The sequence below is a fragment of the Berghia stephanieae genome, chromosome 7 (genome assembly GCF_034508935.2).
Source record: "Berghia stephanieae isolate SIO BIC M18660-M18661 chromosome 7, UCSD_Bste_1.3, whole genome shotgun sequence".
NCBI lineage: Eukaryota > Metazoa > Mollusca > Gastropoda > Nudibranchia > Aeolidiidae > Berghia > Berghia stephanieae.
The window spans coordinates 19,535,283-19,550,282 of record NC_088366.1 but is presented as its reverse complement, the minus strand read 5'-3'; the positions used below and the strand labels follow the sequence as shown (position 1 = coordinate 19,550,282).

Sequence of the window (15,000 nt, the reverse complement as noted above, 5' to 3'; positions counted from 1 at the left end):
AGGCAAAGTTATGACTGTGCTAGCAATATTGATTTGTTAATGTTAACTGGAATCGATGGTATTATTATAATACATTGGAAACAGACCAGCATGCTTAATTTATGCAAAACTTAATTTTTAATATATTACATTTTAAACATTATGAAAACGGCTATGAAAAAGCTTCTATATTGCTTTGATAAGATGTAGACATAAAATGATAAACTTTAAAATTTTGGTAAATGATATTGAGTTGAAATTTTTAACTTTTTGTTTATGCTTTCATTGTTGTAATGGGAAAACCCCAAATCTAACCATCTACTTTACAAACAATGATATAATATAAGCCCATAATTTTTTATTTTTATCAGACTTGAAAACGTGACGAAATCATCTCATTATGTTTTATGTTTTAATGAACCTGATTTTGATACTAAGTTCAAAGATAAAAATGATCATGAATATTGAAACATAATTTCTCTCACTTCCACAAAATCGACGTCTTCTTTAAAAAGATATATAGAGCGTTTGTTACAAATATATACATGTAGATGGAAATCTTTCGATTGACCTCTTATATCTTTTCAACGAATTGACAGGATTTCACCAAGCCGTTGGAGGGATGGTGTCATTGTCTGTACAAACACCCGAACATATGCACACCCTCGGACTGCTCAAAGAACTTAAAGATGATAATGGTGAGCGTGGTTAAAGCATGGAACTATTTTGTTAACTATCAAGTCTTAAATGATTTACAAAATCGAATTAAATTTTGGGGGTCCCAACAGTTCAGTTGGTAGAATATTCGCTTCAACTGGTTCAATCCCTGAGATTTTTTAAGCCTCTCTCCAGCTAGCAGTAATTGGGTAGCTTGGTCTGTTAAACCTGACGGAAAGTATTTTGGGAAAGACAAGTGTCCTGTCCAAAGTGTAGCAAACAAATGATGCTGTCCGTTTAACGATATGAAACCCTGGATCAACTTCGGCCCCATGATCTTATGGCCCTAAATGACTTTTTAAAATTGAATTTTAGGTAAAATCAAAATTGATCTAATAATTTTTAAGGTGTAAAGAATGTATTCATGTATGACGCATTGAAGACAATACCTTTTCTTCTTTAAATACATTTTTGACTCATTCAAACTGACTCTCGAAAACATTTTCGACAAACTTACTTCCCTGATTTAAATATTGCTGAGAAGTTTGACGCAGGCAGGCAGGTTGTTCCATTTGGGGCTGAGTGAGTAGAGAAAATTTGATATCCTGACCTGTATATTACAGTATTTAATTTTTGTATTTTACTACCTTCACTTCATTTGATTTTGATAAGAAATAGTAAGATAAAATAAGAATTGCTGTATTAATCCAAAACAGGATCTTACATTGGGTTTCACATGGCTCTAGGTCAAAGATATCTTCTGGTATCTCACAATTTTGTCCTTTGCATAGAGTTCTCACATTAATCCCATCCCTTACATCATGATAGGTAAATGTTTTTTCATATCGACGTTGTTTGTCTTTTTACCATTTAACTTGACATACAATGTTCAGAATCTCTTTCTAGCAGTCCTCTCACCAGTTGGGACGATAGGGTGCAGTATAAACGGAACATAATACTAGCAAAAAATGATGGATATTGCTTGGATCAAGAACGCGTACAATGTCTTTTTTCTGTTAAATTTTGTCAAAAGCGCCAATAAGTTTAGAAAATGACACCCTGAATGTGTGCATCTATTTAACGACAATGATTTGTGGTCATCTAAAATCTCATTTTATTCATCTAGGTTTTTCTTTCTTTTATTTCCCTATTTTATGGTGTTGATCCCAATGGGAATTTTATAAAGCATCTCTGGGCAGGTTGGTTAAAGAAATGATAAGAAGGAATTTTGCCTTTGTATACATCCGTTTTGTTCAGTCCTTTGAAGTCTGCCGTCAAGGATTATGCAATTCGATTTCATTTGTGTAGTTTTATTTGTAATTCTAAAAACTTGTCAGCAATCAGAATGAATTTTCATTTTCCCATTTGTTTTCCCATTTTTGCCAAGCATTAAGATATCTTTGCAAATTTTGCTGATCGTTTTCAGTGCGAAATATTTGTTTATAAAAGAAACTAAAATGTGTGAATAATCTTAAACGTATGCTTGGATTTACATGTTGATTATTAAACATACACAAAATATAATTGCTCTAATAATGCAAATCTGTTGATTTGTTTGATCTTTTTATCATAGAGGCTGATATCAATTTCCTCATGAACATGGCCCTTCAGAAGATTGCCTTCTTGCCCTTTGGCTACCTGGTTGATCAATGGCGTTGGAGTGTGTTCAGGGGTGACACGAAACCAGACGATTACACAAAACACTGGTGGGCCCTTAGGTGAGAATCCCTTTTATTTTGTGATTAACATCTATTGTGCCTTTGAAGAAATTTTTATTAAAACTTTCCGGCTAGTGCTAAGAATACTAATAGGGCCACTTTGTACTAAAGATAGCAAGTTCAATTTGTTGACAAAGTTGCTATTCTTGTAAGATATGCATGTGTTGTTAAAACGTAATTTCATACTTTGCAATTAAAGAAACATTTCTATTATTTCAGTTTGATGCATTACGCTGATTTTGCTATTGTTACTTAGGAAAAAAACCGAATCTGGTATATTGACAAGTAATTAAGTGATTCATTTGGCTATATTTGTTGTCGAAGCTTAAAGCAAGAAATATACTGTTTATGTCCATAGGTGCAAATATCAAGGAGTAAATCCACCTGTTGCAAGGTCGTCATCAGATTTTGACCCTGGAGCGACATATCACATTCCACACAATGATCCTTACATCAGGTATTATTAGTAGACTTACTAACACATCTGGTGATGTTGCTCCAAATTGCTTATTTAATAGTTCACTCGTCTCACAAGAAAAGTGACCAATTTCGATCCCGGCAGAGTCTAGCGGTTTTCTTATCTGTCTGTATATCAAACATTAATTGAGTAGCTGAGATCTGCGGAAAAGTACGAGTACTTTGCAAGAGTGCAAGTCCTATACAAAGGATTAGGGAAAAAAGCTCAGACTGAATATTATGCTCTTTGACTTTCAAGGACTACTTGTGTAACAGTGAGTCAGTGAGCTAGTATTGTACCAGAAATGGCAAAGCGTGTCTTGAAGGAGGAAGTTATAGAAGGGAGATAATCAGTTGTAATTTATCAAAAGCATTAAAGTTGAATGATTCCATGTTCATTTACCTTTTTTTTTTTGAAAAATAAAATAAGAAATAATCACTTTCAGGTAAGTTATCTCCCGCTTATTATTTTCATCAAGTGTTCGGCGCACACCTTGCAGCGACTTATTATAATTTGTCAATGACGCACCTATAAGAAAGTAATATGTGACCCTCCGCCTTGAAACGGTATTCAGTCGGATTTTTCAATTTTGGGTTTTTGGTACCCAATCATAGCTTATTTTATGCTTTAAAATTTGATACCAAATTTATAAATTTCTGATTCTTCATTGCCGAGATATGACCGTTTAAAGTAGGGAGAGTGTAAAAATCAGGTTTTGATAAAATCGACTTTGATGTGATTTTCACGCACAGTCAAATCAATGGGAAAAGTTAACTCCTGAGAAACGGGCATTGGAAATTTGACGAGAATAGTAAAATTTGCAAAGACTTCAATTTTCAATTTGACTCACAGGAATTTCAGGCACCACTGGGAGGAATTTCAAGGCCGAAAGAGGAATTTCCGCACAGAAAAAAGGGAATTTGGATGGTATTTGGTAGTGTTTAAATATTGAACTGATCTAAATCGATAACTAATTAGAACTATATTATGATAAAGTTTCCTTATTTCAAATGAAGTAAAGCTCCAAATCCTAATGGTAGTGATTGTAGTAATGGTGGTAATGAGGATGATGTTGTGTTGATGGTTGTGGTAGTAGTGGTAGTAGTAGTAGTAGTAGTAGTAGTAGTAGTATTTTTAATTCAGAAAAGTGAGCGGAGCAGGCACTTATGTTGGTAACAACAAGATATGAAGTGAGTAGAAAAGTGCCAGAAGACAAAAGAGAATAACATTTTTTCGCGGCGGTGGTGGGGTTTGAACCTGCGACCTTATTGGTACGACAACTCCGCCTGGCAGGTGAGAGCGTGGCTCTACCGTGTGAGCTATCCACGAACACAAAAATATTCGTATCAAACCCAAGTCATTTCTGGAGCCCTCTATCACCCACTTCTGGAGACCGCCGATTCGTTCGCACACAACCATCGCGAAGTTATTTTTGACCAGCAGTTAAGCTTAATAGCCAATATTCTCAACACAAACATATAACATAGAAAGCACGACAAACCGAACATCTCCCTCTCTCTCTTTCTCTCTCTCTCGTTGTCCCTCTCTCCTTTTCATCTATCTATATCTATCTATCTATCTATCTATCTATCTATCTATCTATCTATTTATCCATAAATAGGTCTGTCTCTCTTTCTGTTTGTCTATCCATACATTTAACCTTTTTCATTTTTTAGTTACACGTAGTTCCATCGGCAGTATATTGATTGTTGAAGGCTCTATTCACTATTCTGCTTTTGTACTTAGATTTAAATGTTTATCCTACAACAATCTCTGTACGTATAAGATTAGGCAACTGTTGTCCTATTAAAGTCTTATGTTTTTTTGTGGGTTTTACGGCGATTGCAACACATTAAGGTAATATCAGCGCCAGTAAAAAGGAAGAAAATGGGATATTAATAAGTTCTAGAATTACAATTAAAGGACCCATGAAAAAGTAAGACAAAGAAGAATTGGATCAAATAAGGAACAGATGTAGATTCCAAGAGCAAACTATCGAAGTACTTAGTTTGAGATCACCTAAAAGTCTTATCCAGTCACAAGCACAGGTCCCCACTAAGAGGAATACACTCAAATGTTTACAAATCAAATCATGATATGTAAACAAAACATAATGCAATACATAACAGAGAGATGATTTACAAGGAAAAAAATATCTTCAAAACTAACTATATATCTGTTACCCCTCTCACCAAGGGTATCCGGTCAGGGCCAGGACAAAACATAGTAATCTCATTCCACGACAAAGACAGAAAGCTAGTTGGAAAACAGATATAGGGGGATAGAAGACAGTAAGTACCTCCCTGCTCATTATGGAAGGTCAGGAAACCCACCCAATTAAATTGTTGGCATGTCCTATAATTTCATGAATAAAGAAAGAGGGACAAAGGACCCTCACCTCGATCATTAACCAACGCAGCTAGACAAAGAAATAACAGCACGTGGTGTGTATTAAATATGCACAAACACACTTATATGTAACACACGCATGTTGACGTCATGTCACATTGCCCGGGCATTTTAATGGCCAACAGGCGCATGTGATGAGCGTTGACCAATCAGAATCATTCGTTTGTAAAGTCAGGGAAAAACCTAGACTTGTTTACAGTTTTTAAAGTTCATTATTGGTTGAACCATGAAATTTTGGAATCAGTCATGCTTTCTCTGAGATAGATAAAGATACCCCCTTTGCTGTGGTATCTTACAGTGTATAGGTGGAGGAAAAGACTTAATATTAGTAAATCTTGAAAATGGTTGCTCTCTGAGAGAAAGTCAACTCTCGTTTTGAATGTGTCATTGATAGTTGCTTTTTTAAACTTTAAATTTATGTAACTTATCCTCAATATCTATGTTGAATTATTATGTTTTCATGTAGAAAAATGATTGTAGTTTCTGAAACAACCAAAAACTGAAATTTGATAATTTTGACCATTCCCACCTTTAAAACCGGTTTCCCTCGTTTTCCCGACTAATACCGCTTCGAGTCGTAGGGTCACATATATGACTTGCCGTGTCATTCTGGTATTATATCAGAATGTACTAGATGAAGAGAATTGGGCTTAAAGTCACAATGATTAAAATAGAAATATTTTTTAAGTGTAAGAGACTACACCCACTTTAATGGCGACATTTAATTCAACTTAAATTTTAAGGAGTTAGGTCCCTACCGCAATAGGACAGGATTGTCTCGCTCGGGACGAATTTGTCCCGTCACACTGAATAAAACTTCTATTCAAAACAGGCAACGCACTAGGACTGTCCCGGGACACACCTCGCGAATCGCTTGTGCAAATGCATTATCAATATGGATGAAATAGAGGTTGCATGTGTCTGTGCTTTACTGCTTAGAAAAAAGAAAAATGGAAAGAGAAAGCAATATTGGATGTATCCTTCAATGACCCAAAGCTTGCTCAAGTTTCAATTCCATAGACTCTATGGTGAGCTCCAATCTTATCCTAATTTTTTTTCGGCTACTGCAGGATGAGCATCGATAGCTTTGACAGCCTTCTTTATCTTGTTGGAGGGGCTCGAACGTATCAAGACGCCTTCATTTTTATGTCTCGGTCACAAAAATGACCATCATCCTTGTTATACAAACAGGGCTTGCTTTCCACTTCATTGATGAGTTTTTCAATCCAATTTGAATCTCCTCTACTTTTTTTTTTTGATAATCTGATAAGTATTTAATAAGAAGAGAGATAAAAAGTTGAACATACATTACCACTTTGACATGGCGCAGCCAAGTTTGGGACATTTTTGTCCGAATGCGGAAGGGAACTATATTTTTCTACTATCACAAATGATATAAACACAGGCTTGGTTTTGTCCTAAAGGGTAAGGGGAGGAGGTAGTCATAAACATTTCAAAATTGACATCAGTAGTTGTTCCATTTGGTTCCATAATGGGAAATAAACAGAGCATTTTGTGAAGCGGCCTGTGAAATGCAAAGTGCACTCTATTAATGTACATAATTCCGTATTTATGTTCACAAATTTATGTATATATTAATATCTATATAAGCCAACTGTTTATCATTTAAATACATCTATAAGTTCTTTTTTTTTCGCAGGTATTTTGTTAGCTTTGTGATCCAATTCCAATTTCACAAAGCAGCATGTGACATTGCACGAAACAGGAGACCTCTCCATCGTTGTGACATCTACAACAACACCGCAGCCGGCAAAGCTATCGGGTGAGTAGTAAAAGAAATAGAGCCAGTTTGCACAATGTTTTAAAAACAATTCATGATTTGGTTATATTTTGTTAGATTTTACTCCCCCCCCACCCCCTCATTCCTCTTTCTATATATCACTATTTATATCGATCTATCTATCTATCTATCTATCTATCTATCTATCTATCTATCTATCTATCTATCTATCTATCTATCTATCTATCTATCTATCTATCTATCTATCTATCTATCTATCTATCTATCTATCTATCTATCTATCTATCTATCTATCTATCTATCTATCTATCTATCTATCTATCTAAACAACTATCCATCTATTTATCTATCTCACTCTACTCCTCTCTCTCTCTCTCTCTCTCCCTCTCTCTCTCTCTCTATATATATATATATATATATATATATATATATATGATTCTCCCATTTCTATATCAAATAAATTGAAAGCTTGCTGCAAGAGCACAATTAGTTTGAATTTTTATGAAGAAGATATTTATATTGGTTATTATTTTAATGTAAAGTTAGTTCATATGAGTATAACACGTTTTTAGGAAGCCTTGATAACTCGAATGACAAGAGTTCTCTCCACAAAGCAATGAGGGAAGAATCAATCCGGTATTTGATAGAAAATGCCTTGAATTAGGTTACTTCCTATGCTAAATCCTGATCCAACATTCTCCTGAAATAAAATTACTTAATAGTTTGATGAAATATGTCATCCATATTATAGAGCGAAAACCTACAAAGTGTGGAACCGGCAAATAATCCGAAGTATTAATCTTTCTTACTCTTACCACTTCTCTTTAACCTTTATCTCAAATTTACATTACATTGATTACATTGCGATTGAAAGAATCTACTGTTACATTAAATTTATGGATAGAAAAGAAATTAGAGAATAAAATTAGTTAAAGATTTTAAAGAATGCATTCGGCATATACAAATCTTCAACAATTAAAAACTCTACGCATATTTTGTTAAGATTGATTATTAGTTTAGTGACAAATTAGGATTAGGTATAGGTACTGGTTGTGATGTGTTGTTTAATGTGGAGGTTGAATTTTAAAATTTAAGAAAAACTTATGGAATATATAATCTCCATGCCACACGAGCATTTTACATATGTTGTCAGCTCCTGCACTCAAAGAATCGCTCTATTAGAATTAACCTATATAGAGGTGTGCAAATTATATGATTTCCCCGTTACATATAACATGGAATTACAAAACAGCAATTAATAATGGTTCGTATAGGTGTCTAATGATATAACCTTCACAACACAATAAGTAATGAATAAACAAATTCCACTTAAAATCGACAATAAAAGTAAGTCAGATTTATTCTGTTTTAAATAGTATGGTATGTGTTAACGTGTTTTAATGGTTATTTTCATCATTGGGCGCTAACAAAACAAAACAAAACAAAACTACAATATCATATTATTGTGATTTTTATCTTGGTAGCAGCTGAGGTCCTTAGGCGAACTGGCCATCTCTCTGCTTCAGGTTGTTGAGGTGCCGTTTGATGAAATGGTTTGAGGTTGGCCAGCTCTTCCTATGGCCAAACCAGGAAAGGACGGAAATCTGGTTTGATAAAATATGAACATGTCGCCAGATTTCTCCGTCTTAAACTTCTTTGGCCTGTCTTTCGTTTGATGAAAAGGTGTGAGGTTGGCCAACTCTTCCATGGCCAAACCAGGAAGGAATGGAAATCTGGTTTGATATAAATATAAACATGCCGTCAGATTTCTCCGTGTTAAACTTCTTTGACCTGTCTTCCGGACTGGGATGCCCTCAGACAGGGATATATTATATATAATAATAACTATAATAATAATAATAATAATAATAATAATAATAATAATAATAATAATAATAATAATATATATATAATAATATATATATATATTATTTATAATGCTAACGCCTAAGATAGCCTGGAGTAAACAACTGATAGGTAATCTGGCCTCAAGGAATACCGTTTGCCCTCGATAAACAAACTAGCGAAACCACGGTATTAAGGAATATGTTCACATTACATGTAGCAAAGTCATAATGCTGTCATGTATATCAACCTCATAGGAAAAGTATACAGAAAAGGCTGTTGATACATACCATAGATTAGAAAGAAATTTAAGAAAGTTAACTCAATGTAATCCACTCACCCCTTAATTATGAATATCACAGCCCTGAACAGGATAAAACACATCTGTCCTCTAGGATATTTTTGTTGTTGGAGAGAATGTCTTGTTGTAAGTGGCATGTTTCATAAGTATATGAGTCTTTGTTTTGAAGATAGTGTAGTGGGCGTGTCTGTCAGATTTTCGCACTTAATTTTCGTTGTCCGATTTTGGCAAAGTTTGAGCAAGATCTCATATAGACCCGTTTAGGTGTGAAGTTTGCGTCTTCGTCGCTGGCGTGAGCATTGCGTGAGAATCCAATTAACACATTGTTGTTGTCCTAGGACGGTAAAATGCCATATTGAGATTTTCCGCTTGTGACACTGGTATTTGATAGAAATCTAAAAAGGTGTGTATGTATTTAATTCGTGTTTGGGGATCGAACCTCATACCTCCTAACTACAAGTCAAACGAACTTTTACACCATGTATATCTGAAAAAGCTTTGTATAAAATAGTGGCAGACAATGCAAGAAAAAAAAGTTGTTTTCTTGTATTTTTCTTTCTTGCTTTGTCTGGCACTGTTTCATACACACTTTTCAGATCTTTATCTAACACCAGTGCCTACGCCCTAATACGCCACTTTGATACTTTTATACCAGAGAGGTTACCCGATAGTTCAGGCGATTTAATACCATAAACTGTACGTTGTGAACCGTCGCCTCCATCATAATAAATTGCTATTTTCAAAATAAAAATGGAGCATGCCCTAAAATATTGTCTTCAACGTCGTCCTTTCGTATTCAAGGGCTTGTTCATTGATTTATGACCCGGCAGGAAGTTTGAGGTACAGCCCTAATCGAGGCAGGTTGATATTATGGGATGCTTTTTTTCAAGCATTTGTTTTGCACTGTTCCATGCATGTCTTTTCAAAATTCTTTCATTATTCATTCAAAACACATTCTAAAATGATGGTTATCAATTATACTTAAAATTGAATAAGTTACTGGTTAAGGATTTTTTAAATTCCAGAGCAATTACTTATTGATTACCCTCTTACTTTCAGTGATATGTTAAAGCTTGGATCGTCTAGACCATGGCAAGTTGCGATGGAAAAGCTGACCGGGCAAAGATCCATGAGTGTCCAGCCATTGATGGAATATTTTGATCCACTTCTCAAATTTTTAAAGAAAGAGAATGGAAATGACATCGGATGGAAGCCGGAATGTCCAAATTTGTCTATCGGAGTTGCCATCCCGTCCATTTTCCTGATGGCTTTCGCCATAATTATGAATCTAATTTACTTTAGTTGTTAATCCGTAGTCATATCAATGTGCATTAAAAGTAATAATCAAACCGTTACTAATAAAAGGGGCCTACTGCAATAAAATCTTGATATAAAAAACTAAACACTAAAATGCATGAAAATTACATTAAGATCGATAGCTCCTGCTGTTCCATCTACATCAAAGCGTGACAATATAGCTAGATGGCCTCTTGTAGCTATTCTCCTCTTTGAAAATGGATACAGTTTTAAACGAATTGAAATAACAAAATAACCACTTGAAAACAAAACTGATCAGTCATATAGAAAATGTTGGGATATAAACAATTGATTTAAAAAAGGAAAATATAATAAAACTAAAATAGTGGTAAAACTAACAATTTTCTTTGTTTGGTAAGACCAATAATCATATTTAACATTCAAGTGCTTATGGCCTTGTTTAAAGTCACTATTTAGTAATGAGTCACTCTTTCGACGTCACAGTTTGACCAATAATATTCGAATAATTGATTTTAATTGTTTTATAAATCAGCATATGAAAATCCTCTTCCTCGTGTATGGGAACATTTCCAAATCATTTGGATTCAAGACAAACTAAAGTATTCTTTTTATTATTAACATAATCTGAGCCACTCACTTTCCTGATTAAATATTCACCCAATATCGGAGGTTACGCAATATCCCGATCGTCTCTGTGTTATATTATATTTGTGTTGAGAATAGAACTCATAAGCTTTACGGCGAGCTCGTCAACAAATTTTCTGGTGTTTGTGTGTTGACCTCACGACGTCAAGAAGTCGTGAGAGTGACTCTAGATAGTTACTACATTTAAAATCGCTTTTTAGTGGTGATGGCGTCGCTTGGAGAGCATCCCTCTCGTGGCTAGGAGTGGTTGCCTTTACAGTCGAGTCGTGGATTTGAATCATTGCCGCCGCAAAGTTTTTATTCTCTAGTGTCCTCTGGCACTCTTCTACTTACTCCATTTCTTGTTATCATTAGGATATTTGATAACTTGTTTTCACGCCTTGTCCAAATTTTATCCCACTGCCAATATCTGATATCATTTTCTGAGTAAATTGGAAAATATGGTAATGTCGTACTTTTGTTTGAAAACGTCACGAAAAGACTCCATGGTAGACCCAAAACATCATTACCTAAGAACATTTAGCCACATAGACTAATTTATAAACAAATATCAAGATGGGAATTAGGCTGAGCCATCGTTCTCTAACACCCCAATGCCAAGTCTGTGATATGCCTCCATCTGGAATGTCTTAATCTGTAGATACCCGTCGTTTTATAATTATTGATGGTATTAATAATTGTTATAAACCAGTCCAGTTTCAGAGTATAATATCATTTTTATTTGGTACTTAAAGAAATACAGTTAAAATCATTGTTATTTGTATCTGATTAGCCTATGTAAGTTTGTTGTGATATTGACTGTAGATAAGTACACAACTTTTCGGCATAAATTGCTCTCTCATTAATCTAACATGATAAAATTATCCAAAATTTAATAATAAAAATACCACATGTGCAATGGTCATAGTTCATCCATATATATTTGTATTTAAACAATGACTTTCTGAGAAACAATTTGAATTCGTCGCTCCATTGTTTTTGATCGATAGGACATTTTGAATTTGTGAATCATTTTTAGCAATGACGAGGTACACTTTCAAAGGTTATACTACAAATAAAATGTTCATTAACAAAAGTTGTGTGCCATACGCCTGAGCAGGGTGTCATTACTTGGTATCTCCTTCCCCTGGCCCTTTTTTGCCACTATCATGATAACATTTGAGAAATGAGTCTTTCCCACAGTGAGTCTCGAACACAAGATCTACAGGTCAGAGTTACAGGACGTGTAACGCTAAGGCGATTTAAAATCAACATATTACATTTAAAAATAATGACGAAAATAGTAGTATAAATTTGTAGTATACGGAATTACTTTTATTATTCTTAGCAAAATCTGCTTAATAATCTAATCAAGATTTCACTCACTGTCTGTTTACTGTAGCATAACAAATGTTGTTAAAAAGACATCATAAGATTGTTTTTGTCGACTTTTGTGTATGTATCGAAGTGTTGGAAAGAAAAAAAAAATGAACAACGGTTCTGAGTCAAAATAAGAATTCATTGAGTGTTCCTTATTGCAGTTTAACTGGAATCCAACATTTGCTTTTGACATGTTTACTATTTCATCATACTTTATTATAATAATCAATGCTCTTAAACACAATCTGCTTCATGCAATTCTAGTTGATGTGTCTCCTGCTATCTTTGTATTGTAAAATAAAGTTTTTATTTTTAAAACAAATCAACGGTTTTCCTTGTTTTGATTTGAATCCATTTAACTAAATGTTTCTTGTATTATTAAGTTTTGTTCAAAGCTAGTCTAAAGTCAGACTTAGCAAGTGGTTCAAATGGTACAAACGGCTAAACAAGCCTATTGACATTAAACTTTGAATAATCTACTCATGAACATTATAAGTAAAACAAATAATTCTATCGCGATAAAGTTAAAGGAAGATGTTAATAGCATTGTGTCTGTAATGTGGTAGTTAAAGTGGGAAAGTTATAATAATATATATATATATATATATATATTTATTAATAATATTATTATATATATCATATCCGATTCTGAGGAAGATAAGTCAAAGAAGAATAACATGGAGTAATCTGACGGCATGCTTATATTGTATCCAAAAGCCCCCCCCCCCCCCCACCAGATTTCTATCCCTACCAGGTTTGACCATAGGAAGAGATCCCACATGTTCATCAAACGACAGCAAACGTACAACCGGAAGCAGAGAGACGGGCAGTTGAGCTACTAAGGACCTCAGCTGCTACAAAGTTAAGAACCACAATAATCATTGCTATTAAATATTTCCATGTAATATGTAACGTGGAAAGCATACGTGTTGCAGACCTCTATATAATCTAATTCTAATTAATAGCACGATTCTGTGAGTAAAACACTCATGTGGTGTTGATATTATTACTTAAGTTTTCTTAAATTTAAATAAAATTAATCTCCACCTTAATTAGCACATTCCAGACCCCATGCTATTAACATCTGTTATGACGATAGAATTATTTTTTAACTTATAATGTTCATGCAGTAGATTATTCAAATTAAAATGTCAATAGGCTTGTAGAGCAGTTTGTACCATTTTGACCTGTTTGCTAGGTCTGACTTTAGACTACCTTTGAACCAAACATTATCCTTATCATAAGATTATGACTTCACAACTATCAAATATAATGTATACGTATTTACCAAATTTTAACACTGTGTGAGAGCCCACAATTCCCTCAGACAGGACAAGGTAGTTTAACACGGAGAGAAATCTGACGGCATAAGTACTTGAATATCAGTTATGATTATTGGTTATACTGTTTTCGATTGCCATTCCTAAAGCCTGACATAAATTCAGCCGAAAGATGATATATCTTGTCTTTTCATGTTGAAAATGTTCTCAAACAAAACCGTGTGTTGACACACTGTATTTGTATAAAGGATGGCAAAGTCAAACGTACTGAAAAGTTTTAAATAATTCGACCCAGGATCGCAATGCTGATACTTGATACTGAGTAGTTTTATAACTGTTTTGAAAGAAGTTTAACCTTTTCATACCAAATGTTGCCAATGAATCAGAATGATCCTATTGCTTTAATTCAGTTCTACGTTTTGGTCGATGGATTTTTTATTTACCTTTAACCCTCTTGTACCAGCCATTTTCAGGATTTTCCCCAAAAATTCACACCCAACTAACACAAAAATACATTTTTTATCACTCAAACACAATAGCAGTAAAGTTGTTGCGATACATAATTTCTTTAGCAAAACATGCTCTACAACACACTATTAATTTTCTTTGAATTTTATTCTGTACAAATGAAATTTGAATAAGAAAAATGTTGGTTATTACGTAACGAATGTGACGATTTTCCTATAGATCTAGTTGGTAAGAAGAGGGTTAAGCAGATAACTGCCTTCCTGTTGAGAGACGAGTATTAAACATTTGCCCAGAAAAAACTCGTCCTTCAAATATTGACAGATTTGACTTACCCTCATCGTGGTAAAAATATACTCTCAAACCTCCCACTTAACTGGTTAAGAATCGGTGAGACACTACACAATATGGAATTTCAATCCTTTAAAAAGCATAATCATAATCTATATCAATGCAGTATGTCAACACACAGATTTGTTTTAGAAACTTTTCACATGAAATGTGAAGATATTATATCATCTTTCTGTGTCAAGATCATTTATTCACATCACAACAGTATTTACTTAATTAATGAAAAGAGTTCGTCTGGACATTTAGGAACTCCATGTGCAAACAAATGATGAAAATACGATTTTTTTCAAGATGGTTAGTGAGTGTTTTAAGAAGTTCAGTTGATATAACACTATTTGTATAGCGCAATATCCATTAAATGTGCTCAAAGCGCTTTACAAGGGGTCCCTGGCCAACAGCAACATTTAACGTTTAGGACGGGACATGACGCCTCTCGGGCGATGTTACATTTTTTTTCGGACAGAGACAACGCTGTTAACGGCCAGGTACTCGTT

At 34.2% G+C, this 15,000-nt stretch overlaps 1 protein-coding gene across 1 annotated transcript in view; it reads left to right on the top strand.

Annotated features, from left to right (window-relative positions):
* LOC144976487 (angiotensin-converting enzyme-like) overlaps positions 1-15,000 on the top strand; it is a 67,584-nt gene that overhangs the window by 24,380 nt on the left and 28,204 nt on the right. The window contains exons 11-16 of the mRNA XM_078920776.1: positions 579-677; positions 2,210-2,354; positions 2,713-2,811; positions 6,881-7,003; positions 10,188-10,432; positions 11,824-11,828. Coding sequence (XP_078776902.1) covers positions 579-677; positions 2,210-2,354; positions 2,713-2,811; positions 6,881-7,003; positions 10,188-10,432; positions 11,824-11,828 — 716 coding nt within the window. The remainder of the gene's footprint in view (positions 1-578; positions 678-2,209; positions 2,355-2,712; positions 2,812-6,880; positions 7,004-10,187; positions 10,433-11,823; positions 11,829-15,000) is intronic.